This window comes from Mesoplodon bidens, assembly GCF_964165515.1.
Source record: "Mesoplodon bidens genome assembly, chromosome: 19".
Classification (NCBI taxonomy): Eukaryota; Metazoa; Chordata; class Mammalia; order Artiodactyla; family Ziphiidae; genus Mesoplodon; species Mesoplodon bidens.
The window spans coordinates 48,127,567-48,152,064 of record NC_138179.1 but is presented as its reverse complement, the minus strand read 5'-3'; the positions used below and the strand labels follow the sequence as shown (position 1 = coordinate 48,152,064).

General features: G+C 38.8%; 1 protein-coding gene across 3 annotated transcripts in view; it reads right to left on the bottom strand.

Moving 5' to 3' along the window:
• The window catches only part of KANSL1 (KAT8 regulatory NSL complex subunit 1), a 175,290-nt gene that overhangs the window by 53,488 nt on the left and 97,304 nt on the right, over window positions 1-24,498 (bottom strand). For all 3 annotated transcript variants that reach the window (XM_081218266.1, XM_081218268.1, XM_081218267.1), the window contains 2 exons: window positions 8,619-8,760; window positions 1,113-1,214 (listed from right to left, as the gene is read on the bottom strand). In XM_081218266.1, coding sequence (XP_081074392.1) covers window positions 1,113-1,214; window positions 8,619-8,760 — 244 coding nt within the window. The remainder of the gene's footprint in view (window positions 1-1,112; window positions 1,215-8,618; window positions 8,761-24,498) is intronic.

The following is a 24,498-nucleotide window of genomic DNA, read 5'->3' as shown; positions in this document are numbered from 1 at the left end:
CATCATCTTGTACCCCTAATATGGTATACTGAGAAGGGCACAGTATCACTTCTGTGGAATTACTGCAAAAAATGCATAACCTTTAACGAAAAACATCTGGCAACTCCATTCTGAGGAACATTACACATAATAACTTACCAATACTCTTGTGTCAAGGTCATGAAAGACAAAAACTGAGGTGCTCTCACACACTGGAAGAGACTTTAAAGAGATATGACAACTATATGGACTGTGGAACTCTGGACCAAAAAAAGGCGGCATAAATGAGAAAATAAGTGAAACTGGAATAAAATCTGTAGTCTGTATCAATGTTACTTCCTAGTTTTGACACTGAACAATGGTTATGCAAGGTGTTAACACTAGGGGACGCGGGGGAAGGCTATGTGGGGACTCTTGTGTACTGCTTTTGCAACTCTTCTGTTAAGTCTAAAATCAAATTTCATTCATACACAAATCTAGGAGTTTTCCTTAGATCAAATTACTTAAAACAAGAAATGTTAATACTCATAAAAGCCCGTGACCTTTTGAGAAAAGTAAAAATATGAAAGAAATAAATTAAAAGTGGTCTTGGAATTCAGAAGGAAAAGAAATTAATTTTGGTGTTCAGAGAAATAGGAAAAGGGAAGGAATCATGAAGAGGGATTTGAGCTAGGCTCTAAGGAAACAGAAGATAACAAAAAACAACAGCTTTATCCTCATTACAGAATTAAAGGGGGTAACTCAAACACCATTTTCAACATCTCTGTGAGTTAAACCTCTAGTCCGACCTTTCCATTTTATAGTGGCCCAGAAAGGTTACCTTACTTATCAAAGTTATCAGAGCCACATGGTCTCCTAATTCCCAGGAATATTCCATAATGTCACACTTGCTCTGGCTGTGCTGTCTTGAGAGTTAGAAGCTGCTTTTAAATTTTAAAGTCAGCTACATAACTGCATGAGGGGCCCTGTGGTACCCTATTCGGGAATTCAGAGCTTAAAATGCCAGAGGTGATAGAAGGGGATACAACCCCTTCCTTCAGCCAATGCAAGGATCCTTATTATAGAGAATAAACTATGCTGAAGCTACACCCCAAATTCTCACTCATTTTCCCTTTTCTGTCTTTTATACTTACCAATTTATCATTCCCATGATCTGTCTTCACCTCAGAACTAAGTGGAAGAAATAAGTCTGTTGTGTGCTCTGGGGGAGGCGCCTCTCCAAGAACTATCAACCCCTGCAGGAGAGAGAGAAAAACAGCTTAAGTGGTGTAAGTTACAAATTTAATTTAATAGTTAATATCAAGAGTTAGGGGCAGGGTGGGTCTGGTTTACCAGAGGCCTTTTCCTTTATCCTATGGTTCTGAAACAAAATATACCACCAGCAGCTTTGCTCTTCCAAGAGTGATTTCAACAAAAGGCCCTAGCAGTAGCCATGAATACAGCCTATAAGACTCAAACCCAAGCTTCCCCTTTCTTCCACTTGAATGTATGGACCTACATGGCTTGTAGCATCTTTTATTCACATCTTCCAGATCTGGGATCTTTATCAGAGTATGGTATTTTACACTATATCACCAACCAGACTATACCATATTAACAATAGCAATGCAGTTTTTCTACTTAATTTGATCAAAAATGTGGCTTAAGGATGACCAAACTAGAAGTACTACAATTATAAATGATGAGCTAAACCAACTATCTCTGAGCAACCACAACCACCGGGTGAAACAAAGGTGGAACAGTCTCTACGGTCAGTATCTTAGAAACCAAAAACTTAAAACTGTTCCAAAGACACCTGTTTCTCACAAGCATAAGCATTACTCCAGATTAGGTTCCTGCTTGACAATTTCAAGCTCAGATTTTACATTCATCCCAGAAAATAAAAAATGTAAAAAGAAATTTTAAATGACTCCATAAATCCTCTCCGTAGCCAACATGGGCCCAGCTTGGTGAAGGCAGAAGTTAGCTTACTATGAAAAATAAACAAAAACCACAGACATGAATCTCCCATGAACTCAAGTAGAGGTGACCAAAATCCAGTTATGACACTGTGTAACAGAAAGACTGGGATGCAAGTGCTCTTTGGTTCTCTTTCTCTGGTCTAGAAAATAAGATCTGACTGATAAGAAGCTCTTAATGGAAATTTTGTATTATAATCACTTGGGGGAAACCTTATCAAACTATACCTGCCCAAGTCCAACATCAAATCTACTCAGAATCTCTGAGGTGGGGAGCTGGGTATTCTGTTTTTAAAAAGCTTCCCTGGTAAGTCTTAATGCAAGCTCTAAATTGAAAAATACTAGACTGAATCATCTTGACTCAGCATCAGAATCCTCCAGAGAACATCCTAAAATATATCAACAGATTTCAGGGCCTAAAGACTTTGACTATCAATTTGAGCTCCCTAGGCCATTATGACATAGGCTCTTGTGAGCCAATGAACCAGATGATCCTGTCCCTGGGGTTATTTCTAAGACAAAAATCTCCATGAAATAGGAGATGTAAGAGATTGGGGGTCCAGTGGCAGTTAAGAAGGAACAACGGAATTTTACCTCAGTTTAAAAGGGAAGAAAAACAGGACCTCCCCCCGCCCCTCCCCCATAAGAGAAACAACAAGTTACCTATTCTGGAATAAGACTATACCTAGGCTATGTAGAAAATGAAGCAGAGACTCTGCAGAAAGAGGGAGAGGTTATTAAGAAAGCAAGAAACATTTGCCCTAGCTTTCAAAATGGGGTTTCTCTGGCTAAAAGAACTTTTTTTTTTTTTTTTTGCAGCACACGGGCCTCTCACTGTTGTGGCCTCTCCCATTGCGGAGCACAGGCTCCGGACGCGCAGGCTCAGCGGCCATGGCTCACGGGCCCAAACGCTCCGCGGCATGTGGGATCTTCCCGGACCAGGGCACGAACCTATGTCCCCTGCATCGGCAGGCGGACTCTCAACCACTGCGCCACCAGGGAAGCCCTGGCTAAAAGAACTTCTGCAAAATATTTTCCTGTTTCAATCAGAAGCATAAAACAGACCTCACAAACTTTTCCATTTCAAAGTAAAAACTGTTTGTAAAAAGCAGCTATTTTGTACAACATTCCCTTCTCAGAATATTGCATTCAACATCTTCTCTGCTTAAGAGCCTAAACCACCTCCCCATCTCCTATATAAAGCTAGCCCAAACTCATCTTGGCAAAGTCCATAATCCATCCCTATCTTATTTATCTATTTCCAACCACTTTCTCCAAATATTGTTACACTAACCGCATTATCCCCTAGAAAATGTCTGAATATATATGAAGTTGTTGTTGAGAGCTGGGGGTTATTACAAAGTAGTAGGTAAAGAAATGCAACTAAAGGTTACAATACTACCCACTACCTGTTCTTATGTCTTTGTTTATATTGATTCTGCCCTTTTCTTACATTTATCTATCCAAAAGGTTATGCTTCAAAAAGCTTGTCAAGGCCAAGTCCCACTTCCTTCCAAGAAAATGTCCCTGGTTAACTGAGCCCCTTATTTTCTTTATCCACATTGCCAGACTTCCTAAAGCATCGTGATTTTATCTTACATTCTGTATATTTAAATCTCATTTCCAGAGCAGAACCTTAGGCTAAATTATTTATTTTATTTATTGTTGCCTCAATTTGTCGTTTAAATGTTAACTAATGGTAAGATCCTTGAGGACTTAGACAAAATACAAATATATTTGAGTCTCCCATATTCCCTAGCAGAGTTATACACCAAGAAAGGAAATGCATAATAATTATTTTTTGACTTTGATGTTAAAAACTTTTTGCCCTTGAACGAGAAAATATTAAGTTTATATTAATTATAGCTAGGAGCCTAAATAAATCCAACTATTAGGTATAAAGTTACTCCCTCCATTTTTCTTAGGTGAGAAGGTAGGTCAGGATAAAACAGCCCATATTTTCCAAAGGGAAATTTTTCTCCTTAAAACTACCAAATAATTTCTAAAAAACACCTGAGAGACTACAAAGACACCCTCCTGTGAAAGCTTTAAAAGACCTAGTAGGGACCATTTATTCCCCATCATTTTATAGACCCAGGGAGGATGCAGGTCGAAGGTCATGTCAATAGGCCCATCTGTGGCAGAACCAGGGATAAAAGCTGGGTTAGTTAGACCCAGCTAATCTCTGTTTTGGCTTCCATTCATTCAAATCAAGCCATCGTGTCTCCATTCATCAAACATTTTTTAGGTGCTGGGGGTACAGGAAAGAAAGAAGACATATCCTTCTTCCTACTCCTATCCAAACTCATCCCTCAAAGTGCTTACAATTCTAATACTGGGACAAAGACAGAATATCAACAGTATGAGTAAAATTTATGTTGCACATTAGAAAGTGTTAAATGCTAAAAAACTAAAGGACAGTGAGAGGATAATAAAGTGAGAGCAGGCACTCTTTCATATTAGGCGGTCAGGGTAAAAATGCACCAAGAAGGTGGTGTCTGAGCAAATATTGGAAAGAAACTTGGGAACAAACTTCGGGAATATCTGCAGGAAGAGCTAATGCAACAGTTTCAAGGTTCGAGCCAGCTTGATAACTTTAAGAACTGTAAGGAATTTGGTATGGCTGAAGGAAAATGAATGAGTGGAGTCTGAGGCAGAAGCTCAAGGCAGAGGAGGTAAGTGGGGGTGCAGGGCCTTGTAACTCCCTGTCTTTCAGCTTTTATGTCCAGATGGTAAATCACTGGAGAGTTTCAAGCAGAAGGGAGCAATGATCTGACTTATGGTTTAAAAGGATCAATTTGCTATTGTGTTGACATGTGGATGAGTGGATAGTAAATAGAGGAGCAGAAAGAACTGCTGTTGGACCAAAGTGGTTGGATTCTGGATATATATATATATATATATATATATATATATATATATATATATATAAAAATATACATATATATGAAGACAGAATCAATCAGTTATGCAAATATGCTTCTTGGGATGTGAGGGAAGAGAGTAGTCAGAGAGTCAGTAAAGGTTTCTGGCCTCGGCAACAATAGAGCTCCTATTAATCTGTTGAAAGGTGTTTTCAATGTGCATTAGTTTTAATCAAATCTATTTTTGCAAATATTTACTCAAGTGCTATGCTGATTCATATGCTACCATTCACCCATGCATTCTTGCCCTGACCCCCAAAACTCTGTTCGTTAATTATAGCATACAAAACCAACCATTAAATCCTTTATACTGTACCTCATACCAAAAAGGATGAAAGCAACTAAAAGGAAGATGAGCAAATAAAAAGCATACAAACAGCTAAAATCTGTTCGTTCAGCTGACATTTATTGAGTGTCTACCACATGCTGGGTGGTGTGAAACCCTAAGAATAAGAAGATAAATAAAATACATTCCACTCATAAGGAGCTTGCTACCTTCGTCTACCTCAGACAGAGAGGCAGGCGAAGTATTACAATGGCAGTGCTATAACAGAAGTTTAGAGAAGATGACATGGGAGCAGAAAAGAGGCGGAGCTTAAGGAAGAGACTGATGGAAGTAAGGCTTTACGGAGAGGTCTACAGGATTACTTTAATTTTCCTAAAATATACTTAATAAATATAGTCAATAATCACGAAAGGAAAGGTCATTATTAGCAAAGGAAACTCCATGAAGTTCCACTCCACACTTGTCATCACAACCCCAAGCTGGGATTCCCTAGCATTCGGGGTTTATACTGGGTCAACATTACATGGCTGTGACATTAGCCACAAGCAGCAATAACCTCAAGGCTACTGCACTCTAAGGCCAAGGTAAAAAGGCCAGGAGAGTCTCCCCACCCTTCACTATCACTTCCTAAAGTCAGAACCAGGACCATGCCTGGACTGTCCAGGCCTAGAGAACTAAACACTAGAGAACACAGGACTACCAGAAATTGGGAAGGGTCACAGTTGCATGAAGTCGTAACATATCCTTATAAATTATTCCTCTCTGGAAATACAAATCTGTCCTACATTTAAAAAAGGAAAAAAAAATGAAGTAAAACTAAAAAAGGCAGAAATGGTAGAAGAAACTGTGCTAAGCCTGATTATAAAACAGGGCCAAAGCAAGCAAGCAAAAAGGAAAGAAAAGAAAAAACTAAGTTGTACACTTGGGTCAACTGCTTTCCCTTTACCAATTTCAGGTAACACATGGAGTCAAAGTACAAGGGGGGAAAAAAACAACCACCACCTCTTCATCTGTAAAACAAAATTAAGATGCAATTTCACATACTCACTTTCCTACTTCATTCTAAAGAGGTCAAGCTTTCCTACCCATCTTAAGATAAATCCGTGACCTCACTGTAAACCAGCACCACAAGATGGTCCTGGGCTACCTAGACTAGACATGGCTGTCCATAATGCCTTATAACTCTATGAAGATGGAAACTTCAACTGTTTTACATCAGTTCTGAAGACAGGTATTCTAGGTTACTGCTATTCCCACTCAGCAGCTTTTCTATCCAGAAGTTTCACTGTTCTTCCATCTCTCATTCCCAGTAACATTTCCATCCTTAGTTTGCAGGTGCTGTGCAATCTGACAGATCAGTCAAAAGAAGGGATAAAAAAATAAAATAATGTTTTGTACTAGACATGGGTGTTGAAGACTGTGTGTTAAGAGAAAGAAGTCTCCTTTAGCAACAGAACCCTCTTGGTCCCTGGTGCCTTCCCCCTCAGTTTTATTTACCAGGTGTGAAATTTCAATAAATATGCTCAAGAGAAATGATGAAAAGGATACAACAGCAGAATATGTTAGAAAGAAAATGCTTTGGGGTCAGATAAATAGCCCTGAGTTCAAATTTAGCTCTGCTTCTTACAAGCCTGTAAGCTGTTGCTTTGTGCATTAAGTAACACACATGAATATACCTGTATACAGTCCACACTCAAGGTTCAGACACTGTTTTCCTTTCTCATTCTAAGACATGGGAGCATCTTTTTTAAAAAAGCTGACTGAATATGAAAGTTAAAACACAACAGTGTTCCAGATGGTATGTCTTAGTTTAACTGAAATCACTTCTTAGTGGCACATCACAATGGTGCAGCTTACAATCAACAGCGTCTTTGAGTCTATGAAATACAGTAGTTTTATAATGAGGAACTAATAGAACATAAACACATATATAAACACACAGTACATATAACTTTATATATATATATATATATATATAAAATAGATAAAGCAACAAATATGACTGACTACCATTCTAATAATCTCAGTTGTTACTAAGAGACTCTAGTTCTCAAATATGAAAATTCTCTCTTAACTACTGGCTATAAAATACCAGACACTGAAGAGGTGTCCATGACAGAGGAAGACCGTTTTTCTCCTCATGATAGGCATATCCAGTCATCACCCAGATATTCTTTATCAACATTCCAGCTCATATTCTACAAATATCACTTAATTTTCTTTGTGAAAAAGAGCTAAGCATAATGTTTACCATCCTTGGTGAATATTTTTAGATTTAATTCCTCATTTGCGCTAGCTAATTTTTAAAGTTAGGATTTAATGTGTTCCCTATCCTAAAGGAACAAATTATTATTATTTTTTTTTAAGGTAAGTCCTCTGGACTTTGCCCTCAATTATAGTATGTTCTACTGAACTTCTGGAGAATTACATATAAGCCCATTTGGGGAAGAAGCTCAAAGAACGCTTCAGTGAAATGTCTGGAATAAAAGCTTACATAATATATACGGGAGGCTGCAGGACTTTTACTTCAAACTCTTACCCTCTTGTTCATCTTGTCAATTAGTCATCCTTTAACTCTTGGTCTACTAATTAGTTTAATGTATGCAGTTCACGGTACATAGCAATTTTCTTAAGGCTTTGACCAGCACTAAGGCAGGACAAAAACATTGTGACACTTATTTCTAGGAGCAGTAGATGCTTCATCTAGACCCACATGTTCAGTCAGGGAGGTCACTGCATCAAGCTAACACAATAAGTACCTTGCAAGAACATAAGCACCAAGAAAGGAGGATTTTTATTTACTGTGACCCCACTAAGGAGAACAGTGCTGGTACACAGCAGTCACTCAACTATTTACCGAATGGATTTCTTTTCCATGTACATTTCCCCCCCCAATCAAACTTCAAATAAGCAGAGGACACTGTATAGAAAAACTATACAAGTATCACTGTTAAAGATAAAAGCTGTATCGTTAAGAGTCAGTCCACTGCAAGCAGGAGAACAAAGGAAAATGAAATCACCAGTGTCTAATCTTGCCTGAATGATCTTTCTTAAAAAAAAAACTTTATTTTTCCTCAAGAAAGCAAGGGAAGCTTAGCAGTAAAACAGAAACGCATCTAAGTAAAAAAATAAGATGAAAATACTGTCATCACCACTTTTCCATAAATATAACAAATATGCAGGTATGGTCAATGGCTTACATTAAATAGTGCCTTTTTTTTTAAATGTTCCCTGTTAGCCCAGATATTCAAACTGTTTTGTTCTAAACCCATGAGCTAATCTAACATTATATTCTAACAGTGTTGTCTGCATTATGCTAAGTAACACCAGGCTCTTAAACAAATTAAACTGCTATATCAGATCATATTAAACCATTCTCTCTGACATAGTTAAGAGTTACTGAGGGATGGGGAAAGGGGGATAATGATAGTTTTTAGCTGAGCTGAAAAAGACCAGACACTTATCCCTTACCTTATTAGCACGTATCTGTTTGTAAATATCTGTTTGCTGCCGAATTCGATATTCCAAGTCAGAAACATGAGCCTGAAGCCAGTTCCAGCGGCTGACAATAGCTGCTCGGTCTGCAGCCCATCTCCATTCTGACCTGCGCCTCCTAAAAGGAAATAAACTGAGTGAAATCCAAGAGTAGCAGCAACATTTATACTAAATGGGAGTGGGATGGTTTTAACGTCTAAATGCCCTTATACAGACCACTCTAGTGTCAAGAACAACTTAAGACTATATGTATGTGTATGTTAAGTATGTCACAGGACACACGTGGATAAAACTCTTCACATAGATACTTTCCAAATTAACTAGCTGAAACTGCCTTCTAAGTATCCTGATCCTGTCTGTGGCAAACAGTTTTTCTGAATTGCTTTAATTTCTCAGGAGATAGAAATATCTTCTACTTTAAGACATATAAAGAATAAAGATTACGTATCTACATAGAAAATCCAAGACAGCACAAATTATAAAGCTAACCAAGAATTCAGCAAAGCTGCCGAGTAAAGATCAACATACCAAAATTAATAGTGTTTCCAAGTGCCAACAAGTAGAAAAGACTCTTTTTTTTTTAACTATTTACAACACTAACAAATGCTAATATTATACACAAAAGATCTTTGCAGAGAAAATAATAAAACCAAAAGACCTACATAAATGGTGAGACAGATTTTTTAAGATGGCAATTTTCATTTCTACCTACAAATTCAAATAAGCTCCAATCAAATCTCCCATGGGGTTTTTTGTTTGTTTGACTGAGCTGCACGGCTTATGGGATCTTAGTTCCCCAACCAGGGACTGAACCCGGGCCCTCCGCAGTGAGAGCGCGCAGTCCTAACCACTGGGCTGCCAGGGAATTCCTCCACCACAGGGTTGTTACTGGAAACTTACAAACATCCAAAAATCCACAATGGTGGAGGGGAGGAACAACACTAGAGAAATTCTAAAGAAAGTATGGTGAAAACTCACACTACAGACTTAGGGTAAAGCTATGGTGATTAAGGCAGTCTAGAAAGACAAAAAGACCAGTGGGACAGAATACACAACTCCCAAACTTAGAACTGGATATCTAAAAGAGATGGGCATTCAGAGCGGCGAGGAAAGACTGAATTATTCAATAAATGGCACTGAGATGCCAGTTCTTTACATGAAAAAAGTAAAATTACTTCCTTTCTTTATGATATAATTCACTATTTTTGGAATTCCTAAATCTGAAGAGTCAAACTTAAATAAGATTATCTTTGGAACTTCGGGGCAGGGAAGGATTTCCTAAATAAGACACACAAAACTTTTAGCTAATTTTCAACATACTGCAAAAGATTTAATAAAGTTAAAGGCAAGCTACTAGTTGGTAAAGATATCTGTAACACATAAAACTAAAACTAACACATCAGAATATATAACAGAACTCCACCGAAGAGGTTTAAGAAGAAAATAATCTAACAAAAGATGAATAAATTAAAAATTCACATACGAGAGATCCAAATGGCCAATGAATACATAAAAATATGCCAGGTCTTGTTAGATTTTTGGTTAAAACATTAGTAGGTCAAATACTAAGAAGTCATTTCAAACCCAGATTGGAAAAACCAAGTGTTAGTGAGATGTGGAAAACAGTAATTCATACATTTCCAACAATAATAAAAACTGGCACCACCACTTTTCAAGAGTAATCTGGGGCTTCCCTGGTGGCACAGTGGTTAAGAGTCCGCCTGCGGATGCAGGGGACACGGGTTCGTGCGCCGGTCTGGGAAGATCCCACATGCCGTGGAGCGGCTGGGCCCGTGAGCCATGGCCGCTGAGCCTGCGCGTCCGGAGCCTGTGCTCCACAATGGGAGAGGCCAGAGCAGTGAGAGGCCCGCGTAATGGAAAAAAAAAAAGAGTAATCTGGAAATACTTGGCTAGGTGGAAAATGTGTATACTTAGTCATCATGAAATTCTATTTCTGAGAATATAACTTGCACATCTGCATGAAGAAACAGGTTCACTGCACTAGTTGGTAATAACTAAAAATTAGTTACAATTTAATTTGCTAAAGTAGGGAAATAGATACACTATAATTTACTGGATTTTTCTATAGCAGTAGAAACAAATTAACCAGAACTATCTGTATCAACATGACAATATCTCAGAAGACAATGTTGAATGGAAAAACATAAAAACTAATAATAAGCTAAACAAAGTAAGTACTACTATAGATATACACAAGTAGTAAAGGAATTTAATGGAGTATTGTTTATCAATTTAATTATTACTGTATGTCTCAACACGACTAAATCTCAACAATGTGGAATGGAAAAACTATATAAAAACTTTTAAAAACCCCAAAAAACAATAATAAGAATTATGGGGACTTCCCTGGTGGCGCAGTGGTTAAGAATCCGCCTGCCAATGCAGGAGACATGGGTTCAAGCCCTGGTCCAGGAAGATCCCACATGCAGCGGAGGAACTAAGCCCGTGCACCACAACTACTGAGCCTATGCTCTAGAGCCCCTGAGCCACAACTACTGAGCCTGTGAGCCACAACTACTGAAGCCCGCACGCCTACAGCCCGTGCTCCGCAACAAGAGAAGCTACCACGATAAGAAGCCTGGGCACCGCAATGAAGAGTAGCCCCCACTCGCCACAGCTAGAGAAAGCCCATGCACAGCAACAAAGACCCAACGCAGCCAAAAATAAATATACAATCAATATATATATATATATATATATATATATAAAGAACTACTACCAATACGTAAATAGTAAACGCATAAAACTGATAAACAACAAATTCAGGATCAGAGTCCTCCTTAACTCTGGGAAGGGAAATAAAGAAGTTAGATTTTAGGGGCTTCCCCGGTGCCGCAGTAGTTAAGAATCCACCCGCCAATGCAGAGGACACGGGTTCAAGCCCTGGTCCGGGAAGATCCCACATGCTGCTGAGCAACTAAGCCTGTGCACCACAACTACCGAGCCTGTGCTCTAGAGCCCACGAGCCACAACTACTGAGCCCACGCACTGCATCTACTGAAGCCCGCGTGCTCTAGAGCCCACAGTCCGCAAAAAAAGAGAAGCCACGGCAATGAGAAGCCCACACACCGCAACAATGAGTAGCCCCCGCTTGCTGCAGCTAGAGAAAGCCTGCACGCAGCAACGAAGACCCAACATAGCCAAAATAATAAATAAATTAATTAATTAAAGAAAAGTTAGATTTTAGCTCTAACTGTAATGTAATGTTCAACTGCTCTTTTAAAACTAAAAGTCTGATAGAAAATGGCAACTTTAATATTAGAGGTGGTAACTGGCATCTGGTATAGTCTGTAGCCAAAATATCTTATGATCTTCCACAAAATTCTATTCCAAGAGAGAAGAAGTAGTCATACTGCCCTTAGCCCCATCTCCAATCAGGTTCTACATATTCAGTAACAAACATTTTAAGTGACTGTATGTGAAGTTTAACATAGTCCACTGATAGGGTGAAATACATTATAATAAAAGAGAACAAATCTAACCATAGAATTAGAAATGAATTAATACTTAATCATACCATAATAACTAAGATCAAGGATAGCAACAGTATTTTACTAACTTCAATACAGTCCAAATATAAGCCATTGAAGCCAATCATTGTGATAAAGTATTATCCAATTATTTCTCTTTAGAAACAAGGCATATAGTTCCCTAACCTTGATGGAAAAAGCACAAGATATAAAGATACTTTCTTTTTAAAGTACAATTATCTGGTTCAATATTGGCTGCAGGTCTAGTACCAGCCCAAATTCAGGAAAGAACCTCAAGAGGTCAGGAATAACCTCTGGATCATTCTTGAACTATAAAAATGTCCCCCTTTTTCTAAAAGAGGTAAAGCTAGTTAACCCTCATATTCCATTTCCAACTTTCATCACTCTTCAAGGTTCACAACCTTCCTATCTTGTAAAATCTCTTGGTTTTACAGGTTCATTTCATTTCTGAAGCTACCACAGCACCAAGTCCCCATCTACCACCAATGGGCTACTCCAATAACTCCTTAACTACCCACTCCTAACATAAATCACATATTACTTCTCCTCAATAAAATCTCCTCAAACCTTATTTCTTCCTGTCACTCTTATGTGTAAGGAATCACACAGCTTCTCTGCTTCTTTACAAATCCTAAGTCTTCAAGGAAACAAAGTAGAAGGGGAGTCAAATATCAGAAAAGGCAGCAATTCGAAGCCAAAAAGTGATTAATAAAATTAACACAACATCCATTTAATGACAGTTTATTCCCAGACAAATCTGTTTGAACAACTGACAGTGGCTAGCCAAAATAATACTCTAATGCTGAAAACCAAAGCAAGGGAAAGATGATTTCTTGGCCAATTTACAGCACTTCCTCCTTAGTCACCCTTGGTGGACAAAGAATCCTGGCAGTCTCTCCCAATGATCCTGAACTTAGCTCATAAGCCTTCTCATGAAAGTGTTCCAGGACATCAAGCACTCTGAATTGGCAGGAAAGATGAAACTTATTTGTTATTTCTGCATTTCGACACATCTTAACCGAAAGAATTTTTTCTCTTTTTCTTTCTTGTCTGAGGTCAAGGAAAAAATAAGAAACCACAACACTTTAACTGTGTGAAAACTTGAAAATGCAAAAGGAAAAGAAAATTCCTTAAAACATTTCAGTTCACAAGAACTTTGGTGGATAAATACATTTTTTCTTTTGACATTAATGAACAGCCCTTTTCAATTTTCTTAAGGTCAAAACTAACAGGCTGATATACAAGTATTATTCTAAATACCAATACAAAACCGAACGTCATGGTAATATTTTTTTGGAGATTGGCTAATAAACTAATTAAAGACAAATAAACTAATTAAAGATAGGCAGCATTAAGGGAGGACTGCAACCCCCAATTATGAACAGGTTTCATTCTACAAATACATTTTTCATATGACAGTTTCTAACCAGATGTAATTTTCAGCAGGAAGTTGTCACAATGTGGTAGTTAATGAAAAATGGAAAACCCCATCCCAAGTGTCCAAAAAGTATCTTGTGTTCAAAATACCAGCAACATGGACAGAAAGCTGAACTGTTAACAAAGGTGGGAGGTGTACAGTTAGCAAGCCTGAGGTGAGCTGTGAAGATGTTACTACACCCCAGTGGCAGAGCAGAACACAAAACACAGTGCAAGAATAACAGCTTCAAGTGTAAGAGTTTATGTTTTTGTTTCCTCAACAAAAACAACATGCCACAGAAACTTAGTTTACCAGAGGTAGAGGTAGATTTTGCCCCTAATATTCAAAATGTAAATTTATTACTCTGATGATTTACAGCTCAAAACAAGAGACACTGATTTAAAAGTAGGGTCAGGGCTTCCCTGGTGGCGCAGTGGTTGAGAGTCCGCCTGCCGATGCAGGGGATACGGGTTCGTGCCCCGGTCTGGGAGGATCCCACATGCCGCGGAGCGGCTGGGCCCGTGAGCCATGGCCGCTGAGCCTGTGCGTCCGGAGCCTGTGCTCCGCAACGGGAGGGGCCACAACAGGGGGAGGCCCGCGTACCATAAAAAAAAATAAAATAAAATAAAATAAAAAATAAATAAAAGTAGGGTCATGGTTTAAATAGAACATGTGACTAAGGCTGCAGAGTGATACTTATGCAAATATAATGATGAACTGGTTTCTACTGCAGTCATTATCCATAATGAAGAAGAAGAGGTGGATTCCAACAATCCACAGAGTTCTTTCAACTCTTTCCTATTGCTTACTCTGCGCTAATAATTAGGAAAATAATTGCTCTGTGCTGTCTGTGCAGGACACTAGGATGCTTTCTAAGGTGTTGTTCTGCCATGTACTTTACGCCAGTTTGCACCAGAATGTATGTCTACATGTACTGGGCTACTTACTACCTGAATGGGAATTCATTTTAACTCGTATTTTGTTCCTTGCTTTTATTAAATGTTTTACTGGTAAATTTTCTTTGTCTGCGTGTGCTGTATAAAAATCCATTAAACTTTTACACAATGAATTGCTTTTTGGTTACCTAAATGCAGAAAGATACAGTACTAATATCTGCTTTTGTAATATCATATGAATAGTAAACTGTAATGTTGCCAGCTATGTACCAGTATTTATCTGTATAGAATAGTGTATGTTGTATAAATAGACTCTTTTTTAGCTATGTGAACTTATAGAGCTTTAATAGTTCTTTTTTTTTTTACAGGGTTAGTAGAATATTACCACATATCTAGAACTTAAGATATTCTATGGGATCTAAGAATAATTAGTTACTTGAACAAAAAAAATCATTTCCTCTAAAAAAACTCTCATATTTATAAACACTTTAAAGCTAGATAGTGGAAAGTACTAGAAAATTTAGAGTTCAGGTTACATGTTGGCCAACGTAGAAAACAAAAATGGGATTAATTTTTGTTTTTAATTCTTTAAAATCCTCTTGAATGGTAATGTTCCATTAGAAGAGGACAAACAGATCCACATGGGGACTTTGATGTAAGGGAGATTTAACTTCTCTTAAATGTGAGGACCAAGCTCCTTCCATTTTTATTACGAATTAGATATTATCCATTGAATCTTCAAAGGTGTCAATGATAAAACCTTTTCTACTACACCTTAAGAATCACTTAACTTAGAGGTGGTTACCAGTAACCTTACTAAAAGAAAAACAACAAGGAATGTAATTTCTACTAACACAGAGGAAAGACAAAGATTTGCTACACCCCTTACTGCCAACATAATGTCAATGAGTTCAATAAAAGAGATTGTATTTGATAAATCCTATCTTCAACGCTGCCACAGACAGCAGGGGTAGATACTGTACTTCCCTTTTCTCGAAGATGTACTGCAGCAAAAGCTGACTTACCTAAAAGTAACACTAAAGCTAGGCACTGAACCATGTCAAACACTTGACCTAGTGCTGCCTTTAAGTCACCTAGTTCTAGTCCAGGATGGGAAACCTTCAAGTCCAGTAGAACAGTGCTGGTGGATTATACTTTTCCCTGATCTAGAAATGTTTTGAAATCTCATTAAAGTAACAACAGTATTGCCAAGGCCTGAATGGTGGCAATTCCATCGTTGACTCTGACTTCAGTCCTATCTCCAATTCTTTCCTTTTATGCAAATGAAGATTCCACTAACAAGATAAAAGTAAAATGACTGTCTGCAGCAGGTTTCACAGAACAATGTTCAACCAAACACGATCCGATAGTTATGTGCTACGTCCAGATGTGCAAAATGTCTGAAACACGCACATCCTGAAATCTCTAGGATCTTTAGATGACTTAGGAAAAAACCAATAAAGCAGACGAAGTAAAACTGAGATCACCATCAGACATGCAGAGCACACAGCTGCTAGACTCACAGTATCCAGGGTTAAGAGTGAGGGACTCTATGGGATAGGAACAGAAAATCTTAACATTACAAAGAGTCACATAAAAACAATGTGTATACAAGTATCAACCACCTAGCTCAAAAGCAGTGACATGCTGTATGACAGGATGAGGGGGGAGGGGGACAAGAGTACCCACGTTACCCCTGGGTTATGAAAAATCCTTTTTCCAGTTTCAGATATAAGACAGTTATTGAAATCCAATTTGCACTCCACCAACTTCCCTTTAAATACTCATTAAAATTAGAATCTTAAAGTTTCACACAGCTAGAAACTAAGAATACAGGTTAATCTCTGAATAGCCAGAGAAATTTCCAATAACCAAAATTTAGAAGCAGCATTAAAGCAAAAAAAAAAAAAAAAAAAGGAACATATGAGGAAAAGATAGGTTTCTATTTCTAATCACTATATCATATATAGAATTTCTAATAACCAAAGGCAGTGAAGGCACCTATAGCCAATCCCTTCCACAAACTTAAAAAAAAAAAAAAAGGAGCTCATTTCTTTCCTGTGTTACAAATTTCAAATAATGAAATGAAAGCTAGATGAAAGTAGACAGAAAATTGTATTTGATATCCAAGGATATTTAGTTGGCAATGAGAAGAAGCTGAAGCATCATTTCCATAAAATGATGGAAAATGATATTCACTGACTGTTGAGCAAGGAAAAGGACTAAATACTGCATCAGGTTATCCAAGAAGCAACATCACTCAAAAAGGCAGTGTGACATAATCATACAGAAGATTCCTCCTCAGCCAGCACATCTGAACACCATCAAGTATCAGGAAGTTGGCCAGAGGCTGCACTCAGTAACACTTACAAAGCTCAAAGTAGGAATGTGGAGGCAACAAGGTGGACACTGAGAGAAATCATTCCATCAAGCTGTTTACCTGCATATATCAAGAACCTTTCCTCCCAGGCAATGTAACTGTCTACCTTAAAATCTCACAGAGATTCAATATTCTGTAATGACCTATACAGGAAGAGGATCTAAAAAAGAGCAGATATATGTATAACTGATTCGCTATGCTGTACAGCAGAAACACCTTATAAATCAACTATACTCTAATAAAAAATAATTTTTAAAAATCCCTCACAGAAAAAAACAGGGAAACTATCAGAAGTAGAGTTCACTGTAAAGGCTACAAAATTGGCCAAATACAAAATAAGTGTCCCAAAACTAAAATTCTCACATCCTTACAAGAGTCTGTTTTTGATAGCCCTCTCCTCCTCCGTAAAAAACAAACAAAACACAACAAAATACTCTTCCAGTATCTCAAGCTGGCAAGCTTGTTATCCTCAACTCCTCTCTTTCTCTCACAACCACATTTAATCCACGAGAGACTCTTCTGGCTCTACCTTCAAAATACATCTAATCTCAGACCACTTCAACCAAGCAACCATCATCTCTCAGCTGGAAATGGCATCAGCCTCCTGAGTGGTCCTCCTGCCTCGGACTTACCTTATAGTCCTCTGCTCAGAAAGTTCCCATCTAACCCAGAGTAAAAGCCAAAGTTCCTACAAGGCTCCTCGCTATTTCTCACCCTCCATGCTCTGACTTAAATGAACTTGTCTTGGAACACGTTCTTCTCCCAGATATCCTTGGGCAATGTTTCTGTATTTCCCTGGGGTTGCCTTATCAAAGAAGCCTACTCTGACCAACACAAAATGGTGAAGCTGATGCCACCACCCTCCCGTCTCTCCTTTGTTTCCACGGCACTTACCACTTGATATATATATTTATTCATTTATTGCCTCAGTTCCTCCAGCAGTGTCAGTTACAAGAGGGCAGGAATTCTTTGTTTTATTCACTCATGTATCACAAGAAATTCTTGTTTTATTTACTAATGTAGCCCCACAAACCCAATACAGTAAGTCCCCAACATACGAATCTTCAAGTTGCATTCGCATGTCCACTCACGTTAGCTAGTTCATGTGTCTGGCGTACACTGTCACGTGTCATCTATGATGAGAAAAGAAGAGCTACTACCCAGATATCACTGGATCTTTTCTTCAAGAAGGTAGATAGAATTGAATCCAGCAAGGAACCAGAACCTGTGCCATCGACGTCAGGCGTGAGTGAAATGGCCGCTTGCCCTCCGTCTCCTATTGCTGACGATCCTTCAGCTCTACCACCTCCCACCTCCTCTCCCTCCTCCAGTCAGTAACTCTTCTTGCCTGTTCACTCGATGCCAGCCCCTGTATGCCAGCTGTTATATTGTACTACTGTACTTTTCACGGTACTGTACTGTAAGCTTTAAAATGTTTGTGTTTTTTTATATGTTTGTGTGAAAAGTATTATAAACCTATTACGGTACAGTACAACATAGCCGATTGTGTTAGTTGGGTACCTATGCTAACTTTGTTGGACTTATGAACAAATTGGACTTACGGATGCGCTCTCAGAACAGAACTCCTTTGTATATAGGGGGCTTACTGTAGTCTCATATGTGCAGTAAGCATTCAATAAACGTATGTTAAATGAATGAATATTGGTGATGGTGGAGATGAGGAAGGGAGTATCCTATCCACAGTGGTTCACGGTAGCATGTGTACGGCTGGAAAGGCAGGCACAAATCTTTACTGAGGGTTATTAGTTTATAGATTTGATCTAATTCCAATGAAAACCCCACAGGGATTTTTTGAGAGAATTTGACAAGACTGATGGATTTGACTACACAAATTTAAAACTTCTGTAATTCAAAAAACATACCAATTAAAAGGCAAACAAAGCTAGGGAAAACAATTTATACTTATGAATCAATTCAAAAGGACATATAAGCAAATGACTACGAAAGATTTATATAAAAATACACATGGCCAGTAAATACAAAGCAAGGGTTAAATTACATTAGTAAATCAAAGCAATACAAATTTTAAAGGATGCCTTTTCTGCCGAGCAAGTTTTAAAAGTCATAAAAAGAACTGTATCTAATGCCTGCTAGGTTTCAGGGAAACTGCTGATGAAACAGCAGTTTCATTCTGGAGAACAATATAACATTTATCAAAAACCTTAAAACTGTCCTTATCCCATGACCAAAAAAATTTTCCACATCAGAAATTTAACCTGGGCCTCCCTGGTGGCGCAGTGGTTGAGAGTCCGCCTGCCGATGCAGGGGATACGGGTTCGTGCCCCGGTCTGGGAGGATCCCATATGCCGCGGAGCGGCTGGGCCCGTGAGCCATGGCCTCTGGGCCTGCGCGTCCGGAGCCTGTGCTCCGCAACGGGAGAGGCCACAACAGTGAGAGGCCCGCATACCGCAAAAAGAAAAAAAAAAAAAGAAATTTAACCTAAGATAATAACCTGTGATATGAAGCAAGTTTTACTCACAACAAAACTCCTATATAAGAGATCGCAAACGAAGGTCACATTCCTAAAGTTGGTTTTATTTGCTTATAGTTGAATTTTCTTTGGCCTCCAAGGATATCAATATTTTTTCAATTCTTTGCCAGCACTTTAAAATCTATTATATACAAGGACAAGATCTGCCAATGCTGGGTCTGCAAGTCTCTTAATGACTATTAGCTAAACAGCAGCTGATCCCTTCAGCTGTGGCACCTGATCCACAGTTCAAAATTATCCCCACCTGGTAGGTGTCATTCATTTATATTATATGCCTGAACTCCTGAAGTTACCTGAGTTGGAAACCCTACACTAGAAGTCAAACGTTAAGCCCGCAGGGCTGTCTAAACCCATATTGTAGGGCCCCACCTCCAGAGTTTCAGATTCAGTAGGTCTGAGGTGGGGTCCCAGAATTTACATTTCTAACAAGTTCCAAGGTGATGCTAGGTAATGCTGCTGGTCCAAAGACCACACTCTGAGAAACTGAGACTGATGAAACTTCCTCAATGAAGCCAGAGAGGGGTCCCATGAATTACACAATTGCAGGATACCTGAATAATCCTGAGGATTCCATTTAAGGGGATGGGGGAGAGGGTGCTAAGAAAAGCTGATGGATCAAAAACCAATAGTCACCGCAGATGTCACAGCACTGACTACCCCTAATTATCAGAGGTAGAAAACCATTGCCCTACACTAAATTTAGGAATAATCCTAGATTAAATTCTTGGTCCTATTTTTTAAATTCTACATTCTTCCTCATGGGTTTTATTTATTCTCAAAGTTTTAAATACCTCTTCTACACTTCATAACATAATATGGGTTGCAAATAAAGACTGCTGTAAAAGATACCTTATAGCTCCAATATTTCATGACCAACAAATGTGTTATTACCAGCTCTAATATTTTCTATTGAATTTGAATGCTTTCTTCAGCTAGAAACTATACATAGTAGGTAACATTTGTTGAATGCTTCCTTTGTTCTGGGCACTGCTACCAACTTTACATGAATTTCATCATTTAATCATTATAACAACCCTGAGAGACAGCACCTACTATCCCCATACTGCAGATGGAGAATCTGAGGCACTGAGGGATTAGGTCATTTGCCCAGAGAAGAAAAAGCAAGACGTACAATCTGGCTCCAGAGCCCTTAATTTTAATCACTGCACTATAGTGCCTCTACCCTCACTGCCTTTGTGTTAAAGGAAAGCTTAGTTAACAGGGAATTCAATTTAAGGTCTTTACCTACCTCCTGAACCCATTTTTCTGTTTCCATATACAGATAAGAACTCTACTTAAAAAAGGCCAACACAGGGCTTCCCTGGTGGTGCAGTGGTTGAGAGTCTGCCTGCCGATGCAGGGGACATGGGTTCGTGCCCCAGTCCGGGAAGATCCCACATGCTGCGGAGCGGCTGGCCCCGTGAGCCATGGCCGCTGAGCCTGCGCGTCCGGGGCCTGTGCTCTGCAAGGGGAGAGGCCACAACAGTGAGAGGCTCGCATACCGCAAAAAAAAAAAAAAAAAAAAAAAAAAAAAGGCCAACACATATGAAGAACTTTCCTTATTTACGAGGGAAAAGGAGGAGGGGTGAAAGGGGAAAACCTCAACAAGAATCAACAACAATTCCCTTTAAGAAAGTATATCTCCCACCCTAAAAAAAGTGTAATAAGGCGGGCTTCCCTGGTGCCGCAGTGGTTGAGAGTCCGCCTGCCGATGCAGGGGACACGGGTTCGTGCCCCGGTCCGGGAGGATCCTGCATACCGCGGAGCGGCTGGGCCCGTAAGCCATGGCCGCTGAGCCTGCGTGTCCGGAGCCTGTGCTCCGCAACGGGAGAGGCCACAACAGTGAGAGGCCCACGTACCGGAAAAAAAAAAAAAAAAGTGTAAGCCTACAAGCTTTGAAACCAGGACATTCAAACATCAAACCCCTCATTCATGGAGACACTAAAAGTTTAAAAAGAATCTTAAAGTATAATGTAAACTTACACAATGTTATATGTCAATTATATTTCAATAAAGCTGGAGAGAAAAAAAAGAATTCTTAAACTGTTGAGGCATCCCAATATAACACAATCTGAATACCAAGGCAAGTTTCACTCTCAGGGGTGGGCTTCAGCTCTTGAAACAAAGTTTTAGAGACCCTGTACAAACCTCCTGCTTGAAATTGAAGTACTGTAAGCTGTCTGTTACAGAGGAATTGTCTTTTAGCCTGAATGAAAGCAGCACAGTTTTCTGAAGTATATTTACATAAGCCATGCAGTTCCACACAACAGTCTACCACCATGATTTTGAAGAGTCATATCTAACTAGTCAGATGCCAGCGGCTATCTTTAAGGGTAATCTAACAGATGTATATCTTAAACAGATAAAATGTGAGAGAGAGAGCACTTTAGGAAGAGCAAAGGTGAAACTAAACTAATCGATTCATATCTTTGCTCCAGTAGTTACATGTGAGCCTGGGCAAGTCCACTGTCCCTCCCACCCCTCCCCCTACTCTGAGACTCAGTTTCTGTAAGAAACTACCTAACTTCAAAGAATTGTTACAGTAATTTAATGACATCATGTGTTTAATGCCCTAGCACAAGAGTACAGGTGTAAGGCACTATATGTATAAGAATATTATACCTTATCCCATCTTTATTTATCATTATATATCCTTATTCATCTTTACTTATCATTATTCCTTATCCTATATCATCTAATGTGTTAGTGTTAACTGGGCAATGGGATTACCAGTAATTTACTGTTTTGCTTCCTGTGTTTTTTAATAAAAATTATTTTTTATAATAAAATATTTTGTAAATAAAAAATTTTAAACAACTTTATTAGAAAAAAGAAAAACCCAAATGATCTAATGTTTTATTTCTTAACATTTTTACTGCTGCCACAACACATGCATTCATAATAAATTCTCACTATAAGTCTCTCATCACAAAAATCAACTTTCAACTACAGATAAGTTAAATATTATCAATATTACCACTGCTTCTACGCCCAACACACTGTGATTTATTTACCCTAAAGCTGAAAATCACTTACTGAAAAGCAACACATTTTATATAAAAAACCTTGAAATTCTTGGACTAGTGCTATTTCTCAATTATAAAAGGAAGCACAGGGCTTCCCTGGTGGCACAGTGGTTGAGAATCTTCCTGCCAATGCAGGGGACACGGGTTCAAGCCCTGGTCTGGGAAGATCCCACATGCCGCGGAGCAACTAAGCCCGTGCGCCACAGCTACTGAGCCTGAGCGTCTGGAGCCTGTGCTCCGAAACAAGAGAGGCCGCGACAGTGAGAGGCCCACGCACCGTGATGAAGAGTGGCCCCCGCTCGCTGCAACTAGACAAAGCTCTCGCACAGAAATGAAGACACAACACAGCCAAAAATAAATAAATAAATAAATTTTTAAAAAGGAAGCACAGACACTCCATTATAACAACATTAATAAAAGTATGTGACTTTGTGTGACACACAAAATAAAAACACATTAGTCCCTGCCCTTAAAATGCAGCATGCAAAACAAAATGATACCCAATTCACCCTAAATTCAGTCTCCACATAGAAAGGCATAAAGGTGAAAAGTCAAGAACCTGCAAGCTATCCCCTGAAGGGATCATGGAGGCTGGTCTCTAAAGCCCAGGAGAGAACTCCTAGGAATGTGTAAATGACCCTGCACAGCAAAAGGGAAAGAGCAGATAACCAACTGAATAAGAGAACAAAAAAGATCAGTGAAATCATATTTTTAAGCCTATGGCCACGTATGGTTCTATTTTTTGTATTCATCATTTACTATTAAAAAACCACTGCAATATATTGGTGATGTCCAAGACAAATATTATGGCAATAATATTTACTTTGCTTAAGGAAAGAACTCAGAAGTAACTGAGGAACTAAATAGAATGGAAAACAGGTCTACTCTGGGCATCTAATTGGTATGAAATTATGTTAGAAACAGATCTGAATTAGGAGGGAAAGGCAATTTGACATGCTACTGCAAAAGAAGAAAGAAGACTGGCCTCAGCAATGAATGAAAGACGAAGATCAGAGAAAACATGATAGCATCTATCTGTGCTGATTGCTTCTTAAAAATTAACAGACATTATTTCTTAGAATAGTTTTAGGTTTACAGAAAAACTGAGCGAAAAGTAGAGATCCCATATATCTCCCCCCTCAACAGTTTCCTCTATGATTATGCGTTAGTGTAGTACATTTGTTACAACTGATGAACCAATTGATACATTATTATTAATTAAAGTCCACAGTTTACACAATAGGGTTTACTCTTTGCAGTTCTGACCAATGTATAATGACATGTATCCACTATTTTTAATATGTAACGCCAAAATCAAAGAGAGTGTTGTTCTAGCTCTCATTGTCTTTATCATAGTAATATAAACTGAGCTCCTTATCTCCCCCTGCCCTCATCTAATTTTCCTACTCTTCCCCATCTCAATAAAGAGCAATACCTTCCTTCAACTGGCTGAGACCAAAAAACTCACTTTCACAACCCACACACCTAACCCATGAGCAAATCCTACCTGCTCTGCTTTCAAAATATATCCAGAATAAAACATTACTCCTCACCAACTTTACCAGCACCCTGACCCAAGCCACCATCCTCTGGCACCAGAGATCACAACAGCCCCCAGCACAGATGCCCCTGCTGCTGTCCAGAGCAGTCAGCTTTTCTTTCAAACTAGGTCAGATCATGTCACCCCTCTACTCAAAGGTGATACTCAGAGTAAAAGCTAAAATCCTTACAATAATCAACTAGCTTCCAAACACCCTATCTCCACCTACTCCAGTCCCCCTTTACCCTGAGTTTACCTCCTACTAGGTTCCTTCTCACTACTGAAGCTACACTGCTATCATAAAGACAAAGATGCATTTAGCCATAAGTGCTTAAAGGTAAACAAGTATTCACATTGTGAAATGGAACATTTCTAATCATATTCATAACAAAACTGCTGTAATATTAACTGGCTGAGAAATGGGTGAGGGAGGATCCCCTATCAACACAAGGATGGTTAGAAACAGTAAGTAAATCCATCCTGATAAACAACTCATTAAGTATCAAGCTTTAATGTGAATAAAGTACTTCTCCTAAATCTAGAGATCTGGATCCCAAATACATTTGCCTACAC